Below are 24,015 nucleotides of genomic sequence, written 5' to 3' on the forward strand. Positions count from 1 at the left end.
CTAACCTCCTGATACCAAGCATCCTCCTCAGCGGTGACGGTAGGCCAGTAACCCACTTTCCTCCTTGGCCCCCAACTGCTAAAATCACCGGGCATCCGCCGAAGAGCCGCGATGGGACAGCGGATGGGAAGCTGTAGTATCATCTGGCAATCGGTCGCAAGGGGTGGGACCCAAGCTCGCTTGATTATCGCCTTCGCCAAAGCCCGTTAGTTGAATTCTCTCGGCTCCAGTTTGGCTCCTGCATCGAGCACCCATATTGGTTCTCCAGGTCAATGCGGCTTTCTCGGAGATTTCATCTGCCTGATCGATAACGAATTTCTTCTTGGGAGCCATTTCTGGGTTCTTTCGGAAAGAATAGATGAAGTTTGGAGAGAGTTTTGAATGGGTTTTTTCTGGGTTTCTCTAAAAAAGCAAGAGCAGGTCAAGTTCGAAAAGGGAGAGTGACAGTTTTGGTGATTTGATGGAGCCGGAGGCGTCGAGATTTAAATAAGAGATTTAGTGAGGGAAACGATGCGACCAAAAGGCGTTTCAATACCGAATGGTCGCCACTCTTCATTAATGGACGCCACTCTTCATTAATGGCCTCCTTTCTGCCAAACCAACCAGTCAACGTGCTTCGGTCCTCGTTGAGATACTTGTTTACAATAAGGCTAAGGTGCGGGTATCTCGCTCTCTTTAAGGAGATTCAAGCCCTATGCGGAATAATATTAAGAGAAAATTTTACAAATAGTACCCGAAATAAAGTCCATTCATCATTTCGGTACCTCAATCTTTAAAACTATAACAATGGTACCACAACATTGAAATCCCACACAATATTGATGTCTTCTGTTAATAACGCCGTTAGGGCCGATTTTTTCTATGGGCAAAATCGTCTCTCCATGGGAATTTTTCTTTTCTCTTTTTTTTTTTCTTTTTTTCTTCGCGTCTTCTTCCTTCTGGTTCGTTCTTTCTGGGCAAATATGGGGCGGTGGTGGGTGTGGTGATGGAGGCCGACTGACGGAGGAAGCGCCGGCCAAGAGGTCTGGGGCATCGGGACTTGGCCGGATTTGCTACGCCGAGCTCAGGTTCGACTGAGTCTTCTCCGGGACAGGAATGGTGCTTACTGGTCCGTGCGTGCTCCGGCGGTGCAGGGCTAGAGTCGGCTCGGCGGTGCAGAGTGGGAGGCGGCTGGGCAGAGGCGAGCGTCTGTGCGAGCGAGGTCAGGCTTGGCGCTGATCTAGAACGGCGACGAATCCGATCTCCGGTGCTGGAGGAAAACGAAGGCAGTCCATGGGGCTGGACGAGGCCGGAAGAAAAAAATAATAATAAACGGTTTTTTTTCTCAAAACTAGGGCTAGAGACGATTTTGCCCATGGAAAAAATATGCCCTAACGGCGTTATTAACGGAAGGCATCAATATTGTGTGGGATTTCAATGTTGAGGTACCATTGTTATAGTTTTAAAAATTGAGGTACCAAAATGATGAATGGACTTTATTTCGGGTACTATTTGTAAAATTTTTCCTAATATTAATGCAGCAGAAATCTCTTGACTTGTCCCCTCCAAGATACAACAGTATGACTCATACACCAACCTATATAAATTGGAGGAATCCAAAATTCCACCAAACGAACACCTTTCTTTGGCCACAAAAAGACACAAGAGTGACAAGACACTTTGGGATTTTTAATAGAAAGCTAATGGGTGAATACTTGGGTAAAAGTTAGATGTATTGATGCATGTAAAAAATAGTGAAATTTATAGAGCAGTAACCAAATGTCATAGGTTACAAGAAATACTAAAATAAATCAAAATAAAAACCAGGAGTTACACAATAAAATTCAAAACATTTTAAAATAAATTCATCCAAATTTGAATTCAATAATTGATTGATTTGTTGCGACGTACACCATATGGGTCTTAGCCTCTTAGGCATCAAAATGCTCAAGATAGTGGTTCCATCTTTGGGATAGGGTGGGGTTAGGGATTTATTTTCTTGTTTTATTTTCTGCAGTTCCTTTAGGTTTCAGTTTTGTTGGCTAGTAATAATTTGGCTGCTTTGGGCAGTTTGTATTCTGCTTTGTGCAGACCTGATCATCGCTTTGTATTATGAGGGTTTTTTGATTCCCTCTAGATTGACGCAGTGACGTCGTTGAAATATTATATGGAGCCCGACTCCGTTTCCCTCAAAATAATAATAATAATAATAATAATAATTGATACAATATTAAAATGCTATATCAAGCATTAATAGAAGAAGATTAGCTAGCTCTAAGTACCCAAGTTGGTCTTAATTAAAGTCAACTAGTCAAGCAGTACATATCCACGTTTTGTTCTTTTCCCATGGATAAGCTTTCTGTACCAAAACAATGTCGTTTTATTTGTCTGTTCCTCAGTTGGACTTGAAGAACTTGAAAACTCATCTACAGCTTCCACAATTAGCGCTGATCCAAACATTGACTTTGCGGTTCGGCAGAAGATACACATCCGTTTTCCCATAGATCCCATCATGTCAAGGCAATATGTATGACAATGATGCATGCAATGCATGGAAGTAATCGTCAGCCTATTAAAGTCCTCATCCATAATAACAGGTGAAGGAACTACAACCCCAAGCATTTCCATCTTCTTTATAACATCAAGAACAGGAGGGGAAGAAAAAGTACTCACCCAAGTCTTCAGAAATGCAGCATCCAGCCTAGGGGTCATCGTGGGCCGGGCTAGGGCCGGCCCTACCCTAAATTTTAGGGTTTAGGGTCGGGCCGGGCCGGGCCTAGTCAAAGTCAACAAAATTTAGGGTCGGGTAAGGTCTGGCCGGGGCTTAAATATGCTAACCCTTACCAGCTCGAAAAGCCCGATTCGCTAGGGCCGGCCTTTCGAATAGGGCCTTATTTTGTATAACCAAAAAAAAAAATACATTATTTTTTTTTCCTCAAAATGTGGCTCAATAATTATATAGGTAATACCGTAATACAAGACTCATTGTTTTTTGTTGATCATATTTAATACATATATATATACACACACACACACACACATATATAGAAATTAATTTATACCATTTATTAATTTAGTTAAGATGGTTATATTCAATTAACTATCTCTCTAAATCTATCAATATTAATTGTTGTGTAACAAGGAAAATAATAGTTAAAGAAAACAAAGCCTATGTAATAGAAAATAATAAAAATAATATATAAATTTTAGGGTAGGGCCGGGCCGTAGGGTAGGGTAGGGTCGGGCTTCATTTGCATGACCCTTACCCTACCCTATTTGAGAAAGGGTAGGGTCAGCCCGCCCTAATGTAAGGGTCGGGTCGAGCGAGTTTAGGGCGGGCTTAGGGTCGAAGGGCTAAATGATAAGGCCTAATCCAGCCCCATTATACCTTTCTCCACTAAGCTGGGAGTTCTCACACTCTTAGAACTCAACGAAGTCTGCCCTTCCACTGACGCCATACTGGTCAGTTCCCTATGCTTAGCACCGCGATCTGCCCCAAAGCAGATAACCATCGCATTGTTCCCTCTCCCATCAGACACTGCACCAGTCAACGACGTCAGTCCCTTGGGCGTCGAAGCACCAGAACCCTGGGACGAGCTAGGTGAAAAAATGGAGAGATCTACTAGTGCCGCCGCCATCGGCTAAAGCATGAACTCTTCTCGTTCCTTCACCAGTAGCTTGTCGCAACCTGTCACATTGTGCTCAAAGAGCCCACAATCCCTGCAGAAGCCCTTCACCTTTTCAAACACAAGATCGAGTTTAGGTTCCACCGTGGGAGCAAAGGTGAAGACCATCCAAACCCTAACCCTACGCCTCACATCAAACTCAACCCTAATCCTCTGTTCTTCCTCCTTACGGCTAAGAGCCGTTTGATCAAACTTTATGACCCGCCCAATAGAGGATCCAACCAACGCCAAGGCCACCTTATTGCGTAGAGCCGGAGGTAATCCCTTAACAGCCACCCAGGTCTCCAAAGTTTGAAGGGGAACAGCCTCCACAGCACTGAACCCATCATACTCTTCCACAATCAACATGGTATTCCTATAGAACCAAGGTCCACCATGCAAGATCTGATTCCTTGCTGCCTCCTGATCAAACTGAAAGACATAGCGATCCCCAATGATGTAGGACGAGATTTTAGCCAATTTCAACAAAGAATCTTGAAAAGAAAGAAGCGTCTTCACATCAAGAAGAATAATTTGAATATTGAAAATTGGTATTCAAATAGGCTTCTTAATGATGGAATTAATCATAAATTACTATTTTAGATATATCGGGATTCTCGAACAAAATCTTGGTTGGGATTCCAATTATATATTTGCATAATATTCTTTAGTATCTAGGATTTTATTTCTGATTTTTATTTAATGAGGTTCAATTAGGTTTTCTAGTTTTAGTCTATAATAAATTATTCTTTTTGTTTTCTAGTTGTATTAGGTTTATGTTATGTGCCCTATATAGAAGACACCTCTTAGATTGTAATTTTCATTCAAGTTATCAATAAAAAACCAAATATTAGAGAAGTTTCTCTATGTTTCTTACGGCTGTGCCCGTAATTGCTAGTGGATTCTAGCTCATCTCATATGGCTTTCGACGCTTGACGGAGCCTCTTACTATCGTGTTCACGCTTCCCGCATCACCCAACATCACGAATGGTAAGCCCATTCTTGATCCTCTAGATGATAGGAATAGTGCCCTTGAACCCTGGAAATTTCGCTTTCGGAACGAGTAAACGCCCCACCATATACCAGTGATCATCATGGAGAGCCGCCAATCCTAGGTCAACCCGGGCAGAATCAGCCAACTAGAACATAGCAGAGAGACTAGCAATGGCATCTGCCATGGATCTTGAGATGAGATTTGGGAAATTTTGTCGAAGAAAAATCCTCGAGAAACCCTAGCAGAAAGCGGCTAGGTCAGTTAGACTAAAAAATGAAATACATCTTGATATTCTCCCGGTTTAATTGAAAGTTATAGGTCACTGGCAGCAGATTTTAGAAGTCGCCTAGAGGTTGCTTTTAGAAGCTGCTGTGGATTAAAACACACTCTGCAGTTGTTTTATGTACTGACAACACTTTTAAAAATATTATTTACCAAACACCAAACTGTTTTAATTCACAGCTAATTATTCTCACAACACAACAGCAGCAGTTTTTTTTAAAAGTCACAGCAATCCCAAACTAGCCCTTAGGCGTTTAGCTATTGTAGTTCCTCTCGTCCTTATGTATATGATTTTTTCAAGCTAATATTATGTAACAATCTTCTATATCATTTTCTGTACTGGTAATGCACAATGACTTAATGGCTATTATTAAATGAAAATTGTCTTCCTGGTCATAGGCAAGGATCCTGAAAAGAAGAATATGCATATGCTAGTTGGTGACAATGCTAGCACAGATGGATTCGGTAATGACTTATGCTTAACTATTTCTTTCCTTTCATTTGCACAAGAAAGAGTTGGGTGAATTTCAGAGTGTATTTTCTTAGAAAGTATAACTTCCCCGCAACCCTAACTGATTCTTTATCTTGACAATATTGTAGAGAGAAAAAACCCTAGAGAGGAAAAAATCTTGGGAGCCGCGTGGTCCTTCTTGCCTGTCCGGCTGTGCCTCGGCCCTGGCGCTGGCCTCTGGCCTCGCCGGTGCACGGTGCGTGCGGCCGGACGGGTGGTCTGGTTCGTTGGCATGCTTGTGGCTCAGTGGCTGGAGTTGGGAAGCTGCTTTTCTCGTCGTGCTCATGTGCAGGAGGCGGCTGAACGTGGATCGGGTTGGTGGCTACTAGGTGGGATCGATGTTGTTTGGCTCTATGGCGCTGCAGTGGGACTGACGGCGACGCTACCATGGATAGGTGGGAGATCGGAGATGGGAGGCGGAAGGACAGGCTGGCTGGGACTGGTTGGGATCAGAGGTCGGTCCGGTTTAGTTCTGATATCCGGAGTGAGGATGTGTGGGGCTGGGGTGGTGGAGTGGGTGAGTAGTCTTGGCCGGTGGTTCGACGGCGGAGATGGCTCGCAGATGGTTGAGGTCCGACATCGGGGGCGGAGCGGCGAGTATGGTGGCGTGTTGGTTCAGGTGCCTTCCTGGACTGGGCTAACGAGGTGGGGCTTGGCTGCTTTAGCTCTCTGGGCCTGGGCTTGTTATTTACTTATAGTTGGTGGTTTTTGGGTAGGTTTTTTCCGTTTTGGTTTTTGTTTAGGTATAATAAGTCCCTCCTCAATTGAGCGAGGGTTAGTTTGTTTTGGGTTCATGGGTGTGTCGTGGTCTGGACTTTTGTCGGTGCTTTTTGGTTATCAACGTGATGGTGAATCACCCTTACACGTGGTCTGGCAATTTTGGATCGCGGTGTCCGAACGGGTGGAAACAGTTCATCGTAATGTTGGTGACTGGGTTGTATCGGTATATGTTAGGTGGTTCCTCATTGTAGCTCGAGGGAATGAGCGTAAAATTTGGTTAGGGGTTGAGGCTTTTTGGCTCATGGAAGTCACTTATGTTGACGGTCCCGTAACTATGGATCTAATGTTATGTAATCTGTTTGGTTATTAATGGAATTATTTATTCTCAAAAAAAAAAAAATTCAGAGTGTATTTATCATTGAAATATTCAGAATTTATACACATGCAAGACTACATTAAGGGCCGGGAAACTAGATCCTATGTCTGCAGCACACAAGTACACAACACCTTGAATACAAAAAATTTTCAAGGTCATTATTGAAAAGTATTAATTATTGTTCTTTTCAGGAAGAATTTATCGATAATGGCATATATGGTTCTGAGGAAGAAAACCACACACTAAACTCCGAAGAGACTGAGGAAATACTTGATCTCAATAATATTGGTTCTGTGGCCACCTGTTCTGCTGATTCCACCGAACCCTCTACACTAAAACCTGAAATTGGTGCTGATTGTCCTACTGATTCTCCAGTTACTGCTACTAATTATGGTAAACGCTCCTTGCATGAAGGCGAATACACCACCTCTTTTTATAATAACAATAATGATGATCTTTAATTAGAGCTCAGCTTTTTCAACAGAAGTAGAACCATGCCTTGATAATGCTTGTGCCAAACCTCAAACGTGTAAAGGTGTTGCCATTGCCTCAGAGTTTATTGTTTCTTCATCTCTTGGTGAGTATCCTTTGGTCATCAATCTTGAATATTTCATTTTAGTGACCATATTTTTACTACTGAAATTTCTACACATGGATGAGGTTTAGTATCTATATTTGTCCCTACTGCAGGAGATCTATGTGAATTAATAGGGTTTAGTAAGGCTGACAGTGAAAGTACAAAAGAAAAGGTAGCAACTGATGCTTGTTTGGGAGATCAACCATCAGAAAATTTGAGAGTTTCTGAAGACCTAGAATCTCATATAAATGATTGGTAACGTAATGGTTATGAAGCAGGAAGAAGATGCAAATTCTTTGCTATCATTTGGTTATGTAGGTCCCAATACAGTGTGTTCAGAAAAAGTGGTTGGGTGTTCGAAAAGTAATATCGCTGCTGGTATTGAGGTTTCAAATCTGAGATTAAATGAAGCATCAAGTTCCAAGGATTCTACTTCTGATGAACTGAGTAGATGCAATCTTTGTGATGATGTACTGGTTGATGGCAGTACAGACAATAATGTTGTTGCAGACAAAGTTAGTACTAGAAGTATGGAAGCAATAATGGTATTAAGAATGCTGGTGATGGGGTTAAGTCGATAGAAAAAACGCCGCAAATATTGGATGCTGACAGTCTGTTAGAAGAAAGAGTCTCTTCATATGGCAAATCATTTTCTGATATTTCTCATAGCAGGAAAGAAAGTGATTCTACTTTCTCCTTGCATAGTGTTTCATTCTGTTGTGACTTGTGAGTATCTTTGCTCTGTGCTTTTGCTCTTCTAATTGCATTTTATCTGCCAATGAATGATCTGAACAAACTCTTCTTCCTGTGTGAAAATGGTGAATCCCAAGAAAACAACATTTTGATAATTAACCTTTTTCATATGCACACAACACCATATTAGTCTGATCTTTATTGAAAAATGTACGTCTTTTCTTGTTCATATATAGGCGGTGTTTTTAAAAAGAGACATCTGTCTGTGCAAGAAGTAGAGGCTTGAAGGCAGGAAGAGTCTCAGCCTTGAAGTTCGAAGGTCTAAATGCTGGCATAGATGGTTTTGCTGATACTCCTGCTACTGCTTCAAGGCACGGTCAGTGCTAAATGCATCCTTAATCCATGGCAAGTCAATTGATTTTTTTTTTCTCCTTAAATCTTCATTTCCTAAGCCTCCTTGGCAATGCAGTGATGCTACCTTGGTTGAATAGATGCAGTGTTTCATCTCTAGTTAACTCTCATTAGAAAATAATAATCCATAAATCAGAGCTCAACCTTTTCTCCGTGAATTGATTCTTATATGTTTGAGATCAAACAGAAATTAAGGCTTCGGAGAATGTAGCCTCGCCTGTAGTCAACAGTCATGGATTGGCTTTTTGGAGACGATGAAAAAGTTAAGAAATGAGATCCAGAGATATCAAACGCCAATTCAACTAGTGAAGATGTTATAAGAATGGGAATGGAGGTGTAGCTATTCCACAAGTTGGTGCAGGGGAACTTAGTGGGCATAAGTATCAACTGAGAGAAGTTGTGAAGCTGAAATCCACTCAGAAATTGGGTATTCATTGCCACCAATGTTCTCCTGTTATTGAGTGTTCTAGTCATGGTAAGTCGAAGCTATTAGAAGCAGGACTTCCAATAAACGCTCCTTTCTGTATTATCTTTAATAAAATGTGCTCGTTTTTTCTCAGCAAAACTGGATTCAATCAGAGAAAGAGCTCTAGAGGCAGATTTGGAGAAAAGTATTAGTGTTTCTACTACACCAAGTCGGAAGAAGAACAGAGATATTTTTGTCCCTAGAACTCCAAAGAATCTTATCAATAAGTCTGATATGAAGGAAAACTTCAGTGCCAGAAAGAGTGAACCAGTAACAAACATCACTTCAGTAAAACCTCTGCATGGACAGGCGAGCATTGGAGGGTTTTAAGTAAATTTACTGCTCATCTGTCTTTGCTCCCATTGGCTGTGCACTCTATTTTTGAAACAGAAGCATGCAGGGTTTTAGATGTAGATGAATATGTCGACTTATTGAGCACAGTTCAATGTAACTATGGTGTAGAAGTGTGTGGACATGCAATGAAATGCAATATGTTAATATGAGATTCTCATGTGTGAATTTTGGATGCAAAACTTTGGACCTTTCTAGAACATGATGTGAAGGTTCACTGGTTCAGTACCCTTGATTCCTGATGTAATGTTTGTCTGAACCGCTAATATAAACATATGTTGGTATTGACATTTCTGCTGTGTTTCCACGAAATGAATATGCAACGCAATCTATCTTTCATTTGTGTTTGGTGGGTATCAAACCAACTAAAGAGTGTCTGGATAATGTGCTCATGTGCTCCTTGAGCCAAACCTTTTTAAATGAAGTAACAATTTGGAGTCTTAACTCTCCCGGAGAATGAAACTGGTTGCATGCATTAGTCAAATGATCATGCATCTCCCCTTATATGACAGTTAATATTAATAAAATGACGTGACATAACCATATCTTTTTTCTTTTTTTTGTCGAAGACATAAAATCAACCGTCACATAAGATAGGATACATGTAGTATCTAAAAATTTTGTTCACCTAGCATTACATTTAAATTCTCATCAATCAATTACAATTATATGTGACATTTTATAATTATGATGTGGAACCTCCGCCACTTGGTTTCTGGTGAATGATCAGTCGAGTATATTTGAACAAATGTACCCAGGCTTATTTTGAGATGAGATAGTGCCGATTCACTCCCAAGTCCAAACAACCCGCAACAATTAATTAAACTCCAATCTATGCTCGTAAATTAAATCATTCATTTATTCAAAATTCAGTTCTAAATAAATAACACATACAAAAGATATGCCAAACAGTCGGACATTTCCAGAAACACAAGACCCCCGCAACAATTAATTAGACTCCAATCTATGCTCGTAAATTAAATCATTCATTTATTCAAAATTCAGTTCTAAATAAATAACACATACAAAAGATATGCCAAACAGTCGGACATTTCCAGAAACACAAGACCTATTTTTTAGCTACTTTATCGTAATACTGCACAAACTGACACGATTTCATGACACTATATATGAACCAAACCCCCAACCCCCTTACTAACAAGGGAAGATGAAATATGAATCAAACTGAACTTATTATGCTCTCTTGGGTTTACAGACAGACCTTGATACAAAACAATCCCCCTTCCAACCCACAAAATCCTGTACTAAAGAATTAATGAACATTTTGCAAAACAACTTATGTGTCAGACCCCAAGACCCTTTGTATCTACATGCAAACAATCTTCCAGGATAGCCCTTCAGTTCTTCTCTTTCGCCCCAAGACGATTCATCCTTGTGAAAGTTCTCATTCCAGGGGATGCCTTGCTCTTCAATTGAAAGACAGTTTCTCTGCCCAAACAGCTTTTCTATATATAGCTAACACCATTCTAAACCTATTTGTGCAGGGTATCCTAGTCACAATCCAACCCACAAACTTCTAACACAATACCACCTTTGGACACAAATGGGTTTATTCGGACCCATAATAGCGAGAATATGGATGCCAGAAGAATTGACCACACAATAATGATTGTGGGAAGTCTGTCATTTCTTCCCACCATACCTTTCAGGAATGGGTAAAGATGGACAATGACCCAAATGGCAAAGAATAACCTACCAAATAGAGGACCCCATGTTTCGTAACCATTGTTAATGGCATCAGAAATTCCGACTACGACTCCAATTATGTTTATGATCAATAAGGTCATAGGAGGGATTAATAGCGCCGTCCACTTAAAGAGATACAGCTCGGAATACTCTCCGTCATCTGCTGCTTTGGATGTGACAGTGAAGTTTGTGCTGACTCCACCCAAGACCTTGAGCAGACCCTGGACTAGCGCAAACAGGTGTGATGATGCACCGCCAATCACCCAAAACTGTTCATTTCTCCACCAGTCATGAATGCCGACATGCCCCCACTGCATCTCAAGTACACTAGTTGCCGCGATGGATAGAAAGAGGGCCATGAAAATAATACTTGCATAGTTGCTAATCTGTATATCCAGAGAGAAAATGTTAGATAAAGGAATCAAATTCAGCAAGCATGGCATTCTCAAGTCGAGTTTCTGCGCCTAAAAGTGGATGAACGAATTAGATTCTGATACATTACATGTAATCCAGATTAATGTAAAGAGGGAACTAACCTCAGGGACAATAAATTTCCCAGTAAGGAGACAGACAGCTGGCAAGGAACAGTAAGCGATCAAGGGTATGGATGTCAAAGGATATACAACTGAGTTGATATATGAAAAGCGCTCCAACCATTTCAAACCACACCCATATCCATACCATATGGGACAGTGCCTGCTTAATAAAATCTCAACAGATCCCAAGGCCCATCTAAGCACCTGGTGTAGCCGATCTGACAAATTTATAGGAGCTGAACCCTTAAATGCAGGCCTTTTGGGCATGCAATACACTGACCTCCAGCCATGGCAATGCATTTTGAAACCTGTTAGAATATCTTCTGTAACAGATCCATATATCCACCCAACCTGAAACACAATAAAGAATTAGAAACAGAAAATGTTGTAACTTGCATAACATAGAGCTTGAGATTCATTGCTCAGTCAAATCCATCAAATGGTGCAGCATACCTCCTTTCCCCATTCCGTTTTATCTTCATAGCCACAACTAATGACATGTATGGCTTCTTTTAAGAGTGATGCAGAACTTGTTCCCTTGGGAACTCCACCGTCTTCCATAAGTGAAGAAGCTATGAAAACTGGCGACTGTCCAAATTTTTTCTCAAATTTTATTTGGGGCATCAGGGATGATTTTTCATTATCTATTCCTGCAACAGAGTTTCAGTAGCACCATAAGTATCTACATTTAACACATCTATTGCATCAATAATTGAACACACACTGACAAATTGAAGCATGAGACCATACTGGCCAAGGAAATTCAAGTCTATGCTATCAGGGCAGACATGTATGTAAAGGGCCATTTAGAGATCACTTTCTTACCTTCAACACCCTCCTGAATATTCTCTAGTGCATGTATCTGCTTTGAAGCCTCCCTGTTCTTTTTCTTTTTATCATTAGACTTGCCTTTTTTCTTGGTCTTTCTGGATCCACAACACATGCAGCACCATTTTGGCCAACAATTACAAGTTTTCCCTGGGGCTTTCTTCTTCACAGGAGCATCATATCCATAAAGGGCCTGCCTTCGGAAGACACAACCAGTTCCAACATAAATGGGCCCTTGGATCCCATCTAAACCTTTCATATTGATCTGCATTCAAATTGTGTAAAGGAGTTAGCTTTCCTTAACAGGGTTCACATTTTTGCAACTTCATTGGTATTTCTATCACTAGATATATTTCTCCCAAAAAACAAAAAAAGGAGAAGAAAAAAAAAGCACTTACATCAAAGAAAACAACATTGCGATTTGAGTATCTGTCATGAAGATCAATCCCATCAAATCTTTGAGGAAACTGTACGTAACAGATTTTCTTTCCTGAAGTGGGGTCCATCATGAAGCACATTGCTTCTCGAAGTGCTTTGCTGTTGTTTATATAGTGATCACAGTCAACATTGAGTATGTAAGGAGCATTTGAGACTACTGCTGACACCCGTATCTGATTTTATTAACACAATTACAATTATTACTTAAATGAAAACAAGGATGAAATTCAAATTTAGAAATGCACACAAAGATGAGAACTTTACCAGAGCATTCATAGCACCAGCCTTTTTGTGATGATCAAAACCCGGTCTCTTCTCACGAGACACATAAACCAAACGGGGTAACTCATTGCCTTCAATATCACGAAAACCATTTTGCCCAAGGAAAACCTGAGAAAGAGATATGATTAAAGATACTCAATAGTGTGTATAGTTTGAAACTATGATAGTTTATCTAGACGTGATATGATAAAATGAAGACCCCCTCACCTGAATCATTCCAGGATGATCCCGTACATTGTTGCCAGGCCATGGAGACCCATCCTGCATTGTCCAACCCTCCTCGGGAACCTTCTGTGCTGTGGCAACCAACGAATTTATCCGAACTTTGAACTCTTCATAATCCCTCTACACCAACAAAACAATAACAGCAGATCAGTAACGCCATCATCCAAAAGAAACCAAAAGACTCCATGGCTCAACAGAAATCCTCTTTTTACACTGAGATTACAGTCTTGTTAATGTTATCATTTAAAGTTTTGAAAGAATGCGCAAACCTTCATGGCTCGACGTTCCCTGACAAATGTTGGATCTACTTTATCTCTCAAATAGTCAACTTTTTGCGCAAAATACCACTCGGGGGCCCGGGGTTCAATATTGAACTTCTTGCAGAAAGGGACCCACTTTCTTGCAAATTCAGATGTCTCTGAAAGAGCTTCAAAAGTGAGCATGGCAGCACCATCATCCGTGACATAGCATGCAACTTTGTCGACTGGATAGTCTACAGCAAGGATGGACAGAACTGTGTTTGCGGTGATAAGTGGAGGCTCCTTCATAGGATCAACCGTACTAACAAAGATGTCTATGTCAGCTAACCCAGATGTCTTCCCTTCCTTCTCATACCTAAAACAAACAAATTTTACGTACAATAACTTAGAACTGACATTTCAAACAGTCACTTTACCCAAGGAGAAAGAGAAGGCGTGGTTACCTCAGTGACAATCGATCAAGGTATGTTTCTCTCTCAATCGGATGCCATTTGGGAAACTGATCCAATATCCATGACATGGCAAACCAAATCTCACATATTACAGATGTTAACCACAATCCATATGCATCGTTGACTGGATGAAGAATTCTATAGTGAAAAAATAGGCCAAGAACCGCAAGACGGAGTAGGATGATCATTCTATATGGATTTATCTTGCTTGAAGGAATAGGCAACTTCCTCGACAGTGGCTGTCTGCCTTCATCCATCCTGTAGAAGTAATGTGATTGTAAAAGACAATGATAACATATCATGACAGGGACTGTTAACAAATTCTGAAATTGACAATGCAACCTACTTGGGTAAATCAGAATCGATTGGCTCATTGTTTCCACCACCATTTCCTCCTTCGTGCTTCACCACCTGAAGCTTTTCATTTTGCTTCTTCTTCCATTCCTCCATTCGCTCCTTCCATGCAACAGTTCCGTACCCATATACAGCTAAGTCTTTCTTAGGATCCATTGGCCTGGGTGGAACTGCATGCATCATGAAGACCAACAATCACAATCATAAGTAAGATGGAAAAATACTATGAACAGCTACAAGCATTGTGACAAATTTAATGAACTTACATGACATGGCGGCATCAGAAGATGGCATTGGATGAACACGTTTTCCACGACTCATAAATGGGGGAATAATGAGGGCATGTTTATCAGATGCAATCCCAACATCCTACCAAAAACCAACACAATTATCAACACACATGAACAATGACAACCACCAAAAAGAAAGAACAGGAAGCAGATAATATTATTTCACCTCTTGTCCATAGGTCAGGAGAGGGATCTCTGAAGCCATGGATGCAGTATCAAACTCAGCCGGTGTACTAATCCCCGAACCGTGGACTTGGGAACCCCGGCCAATATTAAGGCGAGCAGCCAGCACCGCTGCAGCAATTTGGTGAGGGTCTCTCCTGTCATTGCTTGCAATGTCAAACTCATTCTCCAAATCATCAATATCATCCTCTTCTTCATCTCCTTCAACTCTTGGACTCCCTAACAAATTATGCAAATTCTTTTCAGACTTCCTTCAACTAAAAAACAGTAACAAGAAAGAACCCAAATCAACATTGATATGGAATAAGAAGAGAGAGTCACCTTTAACTCTCTTGTATCTGGTTTTGCATTGGGGACATGATTGATTGCCTTCTCTTCTTTCATACTCATAGCAAGATCTGCAAACAGGGAAGGCACATTCATTGCAAGCAACAAAAGGCTCCCCATTCACTGTAAATTCTATTTCATCACCACAGATCTGGCAAATCTGCCCACTCAGTTCTTTAACAGATGTTACCTGCAATATCAATCTCCATCAGCTCAAGAACTAACACTTGAGATAAATTAGTGAAAAAAAAAAATCGCAAAATACCCAACTGAAAATTAAATAGCTGATTCAATGGAAAACTGATGACGCGGTTTCAGAAATAAAGCTGCAGACTTTCTGCAACAACTTTCTTTGACCAACTCTGAAATCAAAAAGGGACCAAGCTAATTTATGGAAGACGTTTCAGTAGAAACCAGAGCTAAACCATGAATGTGAGGCTGAAAACACTCATATTCATATGTACACTCAAAAACCCTCCACCAAAATCTGTAGTTGCAACTTGAAAATCTCAAGTAAAATCAGGCAGGGGTGAAAAGAGTAAATAAAAATGTTTAAAAAAAAAAAAAGGGAGGAGGAGAAAATTTGCTATGAAGATAGAGAAATGTCCAGAAATAGAAGGAAAAATCTTGATGAAGTGATTTCAGGATCCAACAAGTGCAAGAATAAGTCAATAGGAGCAGCTGGGTACTCCTCAAAATGCAGAAATGTAGTCCAGAAAATGACTTTTGGGGAAAAACAAAGACTAAAGTAGCAGATTTTGAAGGGTCTGAAGATTTGCAGATACTAAAAATAGGACTTACTCTCGAAACTTCATCAGCATTGATGAGAACAAACTCATTCCTGTTATGAGAACCAGCAACCAGTCTTCCATTGGTGTCCATAATTTCCCACACAAACAGAAAACTCAGAAAAAGACTTTTACCACTTCCTCAATATATATCTCTCATCACAACCCAAAGAAGACACCCTCTAGTCCTCCTCCTCTTCTTCTTCTTCTTCTTCTTCTTCCTCTGGTGTGCGTTTGCTTGTTTAGTTTAGAGGCTGAGCAGGCACCCAATACAAGGAACAGCAACCCCACATTACACAATGAATAAAAAACAGAGCTTTACAGAGAGGTGTAAACAAATGGGTATTGTATTTTATATATAAAATGGGAAAGGGGGTGGGTGAAATTAAAAATAAGGAAAGTAAAATTTAGCTATGAATGGAGGATTCTTTTCTTCAGATAGGGAGAGAGAACCCAATAAGCCTTGTTGTCCTTGTGAATAGAGAGACAGAGAGAAAGACTTAAACTTGGTGCTTTGTTTGAATCTGTGACACGAGAACAGCTTTTTAGAGGTAAAAACTAAAAAGAGAATCAAATGCTGTCTGCTGTGGTGAGAAGGGTGTTGAAAATTCAACATACAATGGGACGAGATAGGGACACAGACAATCACACAAGAGAGAGATGAGGTTTAACGCTGTAAAATCAAGGATGTAATTGGTGATCAAAACCCGGAGCTTTTCAGACCAAAAAAAAAAAAAAAAAACCCGGAGCTTTTAATCTCTAAAAAAGAAGAGAGAGAAGAGAATTATGGGGGTTTTGGGAGGGACCCAGAACTTTTGATGATGGAAGCCACCGGTACAGGTGGGGCAAAGCTGGTGCCCCCCACCGGAGAGTCGGTGGCGGAGGAGGGGTATTTTGGTAAAATCAATACAGAAAAACAGAAAATGAGGGTTTTTCTTTTTTATTCTGGTGTGCGTGCAACTGTGGAAGTGTCGGTGGTGGTTGTTTGAATTTGATGTCTTTTTCCGTCTGTCTGTCACGGTTTCGGTGTGTCTGCGTCAAAGGAGGGAGAGAAGACGGAAGAAACTAGAAGAAGAAGAAGAGAGAGTGTGAGGTTCTTCTTCAACAACTAAAAGGGCCAGAAGAGAGGGAGAGTGAGACTAGTACAATCAAAATCTCGCGAGACATTCAATGTGGCTTTGTTTGTTTGTTTGTCTAAAACAATCTTAAACCCTAAAATGATGAAGCTAGCTGATGGTCGAGCCTCCCTCATGTGTTGCTGTCTCTAACCTAATGTGTTGCTGTCTTGCATTCCTTCAAAAAAAAAAACAAACAAACAAATTTTCTTGTTTTGCCTATTGGGAACCCAAAATTTTTTCCTTTCCTATTTGGTGTGGTAAATAACAAATTTTATCTTTGTTTCAAACCCAAAGAAGGCGTTGATCGGAAGGCATGTTACAAGATTGTGATGATGTTTGTCAAACACTCGTTTAGTGTTTTACTTCATGGCATACCGAATTACTAGCTTTCAGAAGACATACTTCAATCTCTTAATATTGTGTTTCATTGGATTATCTCACTTCCCATTATCTAGTCCATAAAATGTAATGGTTATGGGTTGGTTGTTGTTAGGTCCTTTTATTAGGAGAGTGTTATGGTTCCCTGTCTTATTCTTAATTTTCTTTGATTTATGATAATAGTCAATGTAATACGGTAGCTCATGCTCTCTTTCGTTTTAAATTTGTGTTCTTTAGCAATAATTTTTTGTTTGTTCACGCACTCGAGTTTGTTCAGGTTCCATATGCTCTTATTAGCAATTGTAGTTATTTATAGGGATCCTGACTAAATGTCTAAATTTAACTTAAGAGTCCACTTACTCTACTAAAATATGTGTGTGCCCACTTACTCTATCTAAAGATAAAATGACAAATTTAACCTCCGAATAATTAAGAAACTACAAACTACCTCACTCACACTCAAACTTTGTGACTCTCTCTCTCTCTCGCTCCCTCCCTCCCTCCTCCTCATTGGAGTGCCTGAGTCCTAGTCACGACAGTGAAGACTTCGCTGCAGAAATCCATGTGGCCCGGCGAGTCGATGACGGTGACGGAACCTTTCCTGCGGCTTTTGGGCCATCTCGGCTCTGTTTCTCGACAGATTTTGGTTTCCGAGCACAGAACCTTTCCGACTTGATTCGCCACAACTCCACTGGCAATTTCCCTCATCATCACGAGCGAATGCACCTGTTCGACGTGGTTAACATGCTGCGAGGCGCGAGGCTCGTTCCTATATTTGTTCCTCTTAGTTTTTGTCTTAGCCTCCCCACCTCCGCCTCGAGATTGGAAACCTTAGCGGCTATCGTCATTGACGTGATCTTCCGCCCCAAATCCAGTTGCTCGTACGGGTCGCTCAGAATCACCGACAAGATCTCGTCTGGCAATTGAAAGTCCTGCCCCCGCCGCCGACAACGCTTCTTCTACCTTGTAACATAGCTGATTGCTCCTCCTACGGTGGTGGTGGTTTGGTTTGGGAGTCGTCTCTAATCACTTTGGCCACAACAAAAAACTGGCATTGGTCAGGATCCCTTATTTTTATTCTCTTCTTTTTATTTATTTCATTTGAATTAAATTCTCACTCTCTATTAAATTCCCAGGTTGATCTTTAGGGAGTTTAGACCTAATTTAACTCTCTTTAGATATATCTTTCTTTGTGTTCCTTTGACTGTGTACGGTACTCACCTGTGGTATACAAGTAGAAGAGCATTTCTCTTTGCTTTTGTATAGGTTGTTCTCTCTTTATGCTAACTTCTATCTTTTAATTGCCCCCTAATAAACATTTTATTGCCCCCCAATAAAACCCAATAAATTTTTATTGAGGGGCTATAACAAGTTTATTGGGTATTATTATAAGGCAATAAAATCATACTCTGGTCGCCGAATTCCGGCAGCCGGTCACCAGAGTCTGGCGGCCGGTCACCGGAGTCTGACGAAGTCTCTCTCTTTAACTGACGAAGGGAGAGAGGGCAAAATTGTCCCAAAAATAATTAAAAAAATAACTTAATTGGGCATTAGGGCAAAAAATAATTAATTTGTTGGGTAAGTGAGCAATTTGATAAAACCTTTGGGTAAATGGGGTTAGTGTAGCTCAAATTTGGATAAATGGACATTTTCCCTTAGAGTTTTTCTATTGGAACCTCCAAATTTACTCACTTGACCTCTATGCTTTTTACACCTCCTATCAAATTTTCAAATACTAAATTTACTCATTAAACCTCACTAAAGTTCCTCAAATAACCTCACTCATATAATTTACAAACAAACTAAGATCTTTATAATAAAAAACTTTAGTCATTTCAATGATTTAATTACTCTATAAATCTTAATTACATCTTCATTCCTTAATCAAATCTCTTATCCAATAAAAAAAAATCAAACACAAAGTATTGAGTTTTAAAAATTAATAAAAATAAAATAACATGAAATATTATGTGATTTTTTTTATTTACTTTTTCTTTTTTAGCTGTGAAAAAAAAAAAGATTCATCATTTTTTCTTAATGTTTCTCTATTTTCTGTACCTCATGATTAATTATTTAAATATTTATTTATTTATTTTTATTTGCTAGCTCTGTTTTTTCTTCTTCTTCTTTCTGCAAATATAATAGATAGATTTAGATTTAGGTCATAATACAATTTATTTTGTTCTCCCTGACCAATATGCGTTCAATATGCATATCATACATTTTTATCTTAATCATAGTTTTATTTCTTATTAAATATATATGAATGTTTTAATGAGTATGTAGTGAAATTGGAAAATGAAAATAGATAGGGAAAATAATAAAGAATGCAATCTAATATTATTAAATTGAAAAGTCTAGAGAAAATAAATATTACAATTTTTTTGGTATAATTATTGTCCTTAATAGTCATTTTACAGTAGGTTATATATGTCATTTAATAATTCATAATAGAGTGAGGTCAAGTGAGCAGATTTGGAGGTCCCAATAGAAACTCTGTTTCCCTTATTTATATTCAAAATTAGATTATTGGATCTACAAGTGTCGTGTAAATAAGTATTTCTTATCGTATGAACTATGAAGTTTAAATTTTGACTTTATACATCTAATAACATCTTCTTTCAAAGTGAGGCAGATCGGTTGACAGTTTGAATAAGCTGCCCTATGGCATAGCTGGTAAGGATAAAGGTGTGTAGGCTGAGGGGAACTCCGAGAAGAAGCAAAAACCAAAGGCGAAGAAGAACCTCTTGGCATAAATTTTAGTCTTTGAATTTTTCAAGTCTAATATGTGTGGGAGTACCTTCTATGAGTCTTCTGGGCTGTTTCTATGCTTCGTTTGTACCACAATTGCGTGTGTAGGCAGATAAGGTGTAGTTGAATATTTTTTTCCTTCAGATGCGAGGTTATTCTTGCGTGTATTACGCTTGCACTATATGAGAGCGACTCTTTGCTTTGTACTTAGCTGTAGGGCTGGGTAGTAGGCTGGTTGTTTCCCCGCCATGCCTCTATTTTTAGCATTTGTAGACTCTAGCCATATTGGTTGTTGATCTAATAATATCAACTTCTATTTAAAAATATATATATATCTATATAATCTTTTTTCATTTTATTTAAAATACCATAAAAAATAAATCTAAGTAACATTCTCCCCCGGGGGTAAAGCTATAGTATGTTAACATTTCTCATACATCAACTATTTTTATCACTTTAAGGACTCATGTTACCACTTTGAGGACTAATATTACTATTTTGATGACTCATATGGTAAACTAAGAAAATTTACCACTTTAAGGACTCATGTTATCACTTTGAGGACTAATATTACTATTTTGAGGACTCATGTGGTAACTAAGAAAATTTACCACTTTAAGGACTCATATTACCACTTTGAGGACTAATATTACTATTTTGAAGACTCAAATTACCACTTTTAAGGCAATTGTATGCATGTCATACGTTAACATTTTGTAGAATTTTCCCTCCCCCGGTAACATTTATTCAGGAATTTCAGTTAAAAAATTCAAACACTACGAAAAACCATTTTTGGATCAGAAATGTCATAATATTTCATTGAAGGGAAAAAACCAACCTATTGTACAACCTTCAATGTTGATTTCAACTCTTATTATTCTCATTAACTCCTGAGTCTTGACAGGTTTCAAACCGTACTTGATAAATAATTTTTTTTTTATCAAATGATAAATAGATTTAATATCAAATTAGTTACAATTATATTTAAATTTTTATACATTATTTCGTGATTTTCGTCTGTACGCCAGTTTTTGTTGAAGAAATTCTATCTTTGATCAAAATTTTAAAACGCACAAAAAAACAGTAATCACTGTAATCTTATGTTTGATCTGCAAATCCCAATAAATTCGTGACCTAACAGGAAAGAAAAGGAGCAATCCTATAATGGTATGGCCTTGAAACTGGTAATAATTAACGTGACAAGTTGGCAACCCCTCAATTCCATGAAACTTGAAGCCACCTAGCTCCATGCCACATTTTTCTCTCATTATCATTGTGGCTTTCTCAAATTTCTTTTTTCTCATCTGTACTTTAGGAATAATCAGATACATTTTCTTCTTGACTTGGTAATTCGCACATCCCTAAATATTTAATACACACCTCTTGCTTAATACACCACTCATTTAATTTCTTATTCTATCATTTTATTAAATACACCACTCAAACTACCTAAATTATCCTCAAATCTTAAAATTCTATATAAAATCACTATATATAAATCAATATTAAAATCATCATGCTAAACTTTATCATAATCACAACATTCTATACATATCATAATGAATTTAAATGCGTTTAATTATCAGAATCATCATAATAATTTTAATTTTCTTTCAATTATTATCATGAGACCTATACAATCTTAAAAATTTTGTTATTCAAAATTGTTGGTAGTCAAGATTATTGAAAAATAATCAAGAACAAATGAAGATGATCCCAACTAGGTTTATAACTACATTGTTGTTATTTTCTCTCCATTAATTATCATGAAACAACATATACAATCATAAGGATTTTGTAATGCAAAATTGCTAGTAGTCAAGCTTGTAGAAGAAGATTCCAATTAGGGTTTATATATATAATACTAGTTTTTATTTTCTTTCTATTAATTACCATGAAACAATATGAACAATCATAAGAATTTTGTAATGCATAATGCTAATAATCAATCTTGCCATGAACTCATGACAAAGATTTCAACTTGAATTTATTACAATATTAAAAGCTATTAAACATATTCCAACTATAGTTTCTTTTCTAATATGGATGTCTTTTTAGTCATTTCATTTACCCATATAATCTGATTTTAAATGTAGAAAAATTTGAATGTGTATTAAGTATTTAGGGATGTATTAATAAAATTTCTCCTTAGTGATTGATGACTTTTAAGAGAAAATGATATTTCTCTCCAAAATGATGAATGAGGTCTAAAGTTTAAATTTCAAATTTTCTTTTTCAATGTTAATCCTATGAGAAAATCCTAGGTGGATTGTTGTAGAAGGATTCAAGTTTTTCAAAGTTCCTTAATTGTCATGGAATTGCAAGGGATTATGTGGGACTGAAAAGTTGAAATTTTATGTGGTTTCGTTTGCTTAGGGGGGTGTATTGTATTTGGATTTGTGCAGACTTTTTTTAAATGACAGACTTTTTGAAAAGTCCACAGATTCTTTAAAAAGTTGATAGACTGTTATGGATTTCTTAAAACCATTGATTTTAGCAACAGACTTTTATTGATTCATGAAAATCTATATACTTTATTATGAATGACTTCTACAGATTTCCTAGGATGTACAAAATATAAAAATAAAAAAAAACAAAAACAAAAAAAATAATAAATAAATAAAACAAATGCAGCCCAAACACAAAACAAAATAATAACTTGTTGTCTCTTCAATGTTTCAGTATCTTCTAATAGAAATTGACTCAAATAAATGATTGTTAGTCTGTCTAGCGAGTTTGTTCTCATTCCTAATCTCCAACAACATAAATATACAATATAGATCACTTGATGTTTATGATTAATTCTCATCAATTTTGTTTTCGCCGATTAACATATATTGTAGCAATATTGGTCAATGTCTTGATCTATAATCAATCAATTGAAATTCAATTGTTCAACCTTTTTTTGAACCATAATATAAATTCAAATTAATGAGAATAATTAATTAATAAGATAAAATTTAGTATGGTTCAAGGTCTTAGGGTTAGACCACAATATTTGGGTTATTTTTATTGCTATTAGGGTTCGAAATATCACAATTGAAAAAAAAAAAAAAACAAACAAAAGCAAAAATCACATTCAACAACTACAATGAACATGTTGGGTATCAAAAAAGGTTGATATCATAAAAGATTAGAGAAAAGACAAAAAATTAAGAAAGAGAGATGATGAAGGACAAACTTCTTCGTGCGTAGAGAGAAGAACTTTGATAGATTTTTTTTTTTTTTTTTTTTGAAGAGGAAACTTTGATAGACTTTTTGAAATCTTTGGTCTGGAGGTTGAAAAATTATTGGAGTTTGGTATGTATAGTTAACACTATAAAGTCCATGATTATCCATGATTTTCTAATTCCATAAGTATGAATGATATTTTGAATACCTCTGTACTTTAATTCATTTTTAAAAGTCCTAATTGAATACCCCTAGATTTTGGTGGAATTCATAAAGTCTTTAAAAATCCTAATTGAATACCTCAAGACTTTCATGGACTGTTAAAAGTCTATATTGAATACACCCAGACTTTTAAATTCCATAGATTTCTTTAAAAGTTCCACTAATTCCATATACAATACACCCCCCTTAATCAATTAATTGAATCATTCTCATATCGTCTTTATCAAACACACTGTTATGACTTGAATAAATTCTACACCCTATATGTTGCAACTTGAGTTTTAGAGAGGGTAAGGACATGCCCATTGACAGTTCTCTTCAGCTTAGTTTACACACGTAAATCTGGATTTCAATGTTTTTTAAATATATACTCGTAGCGTTATTAAAACTCATCGTTGGTGTCGGCAAATTACTAGCCAACGCCTTTGCGTCCACACACGAGCTATGTCAAAAAATTAGTTTTTTTTTTTTTTGGGTCAATGGAAAAACTTCAATTTTCTGTCCAGTACCATTTGGTATAGTGGTATTAGGGCTAGTTTGGGATTGCTGCGACTTTTTTTAAAAACTGCTGCTGCTGTGTTGTGAGAATAATCAGCTGTGAATTAAAACAGTTTCGTGTTTGGTAAATAATATTTTTAAAAGTGCTGTCAGTACATAAAACAACTGCAGAGTGTGTTTTA

The 24,015-nt window shown here is 38.0% G+C and overlaps 1 protein-coding gene across 1 annotated transcript; it reads right to left on the reverse strand.

Annotated features, from left to right (window-relative positions):
* Positions 1-9,992: 9,992 nt before the first annotated feature.
* On the reverse strand, positions 9,993-16,357 carry LOC133741014 (cellulose synthase A catalytic subunit 2 [UDP-forming]-like). The gene is made up of 14 exons (XM_062168944.1): positions 15,709-16,357; positions 14,902-15,097; positions 14,564-14,799; positions 14,374-14,476; positions 14,100-14,277; positions 13,745-14,011; positions 13,311-13,656; positions 13,024-13,161; positions 12,799-12,924; positions 12,495-12,707; positions 12,094-12,361; positions 11,722-11,918; positions 11,269-11,619; positions 9,993-11,118 (listed from the first exon to the last, which is right to left on the reverse strand). The coding sequence occupies exons 1-14, from the start codon at positions 15,787-15,789 to the stop codon at positions 10,537-10,539; spliced, it is 3,282 nt and encodes a 1,093-aa protein (XP_062024928.1). The 5' UTR covers positions 15,790-16,357; the 3' UTR covers positions 9,993-10,536.
* Between the last annotated feature and the right edge of the window lie 7,658 nt (positions 16,358-24,015).

Source organism: Rosa rugosa, chromosome 3 (genome assembly GCF_958449725.1).
Source record: "Rosa rugosa chromosome 3, drRosRugo1.1, whole genome shotgun sequence".
NCBI classification, from domain to species: Eukaryota; Viridiplantae; Streptophyta; class Magnoliopsida; order Rosales; family Rosaceae; genus Rosa; species Rosa rugosa.

Coding starts and splice junctions, on each gene's coding strand:
- LOC133741014 (XM_062168944.1), bottom strand. CDS start 15,789: ATGGACACCAATGGAAGACTGGTTGCTGGTTCTCATAACAGGAATGAG. Junction 14,012..14,099: donor ATCGATTCTGATTTACCCAA/GTAGGTTGCATT, acceptor TTACTTCTACAG/GATGGATGAAGGCAGACAGC. Junction 13,657..13,744: donor CTTGATCGATTGTCACTGAG/GTAACCACGCCT, acceptor TGTTTGTTTTAG/GTATGAGAAGGAAGGGAAGA.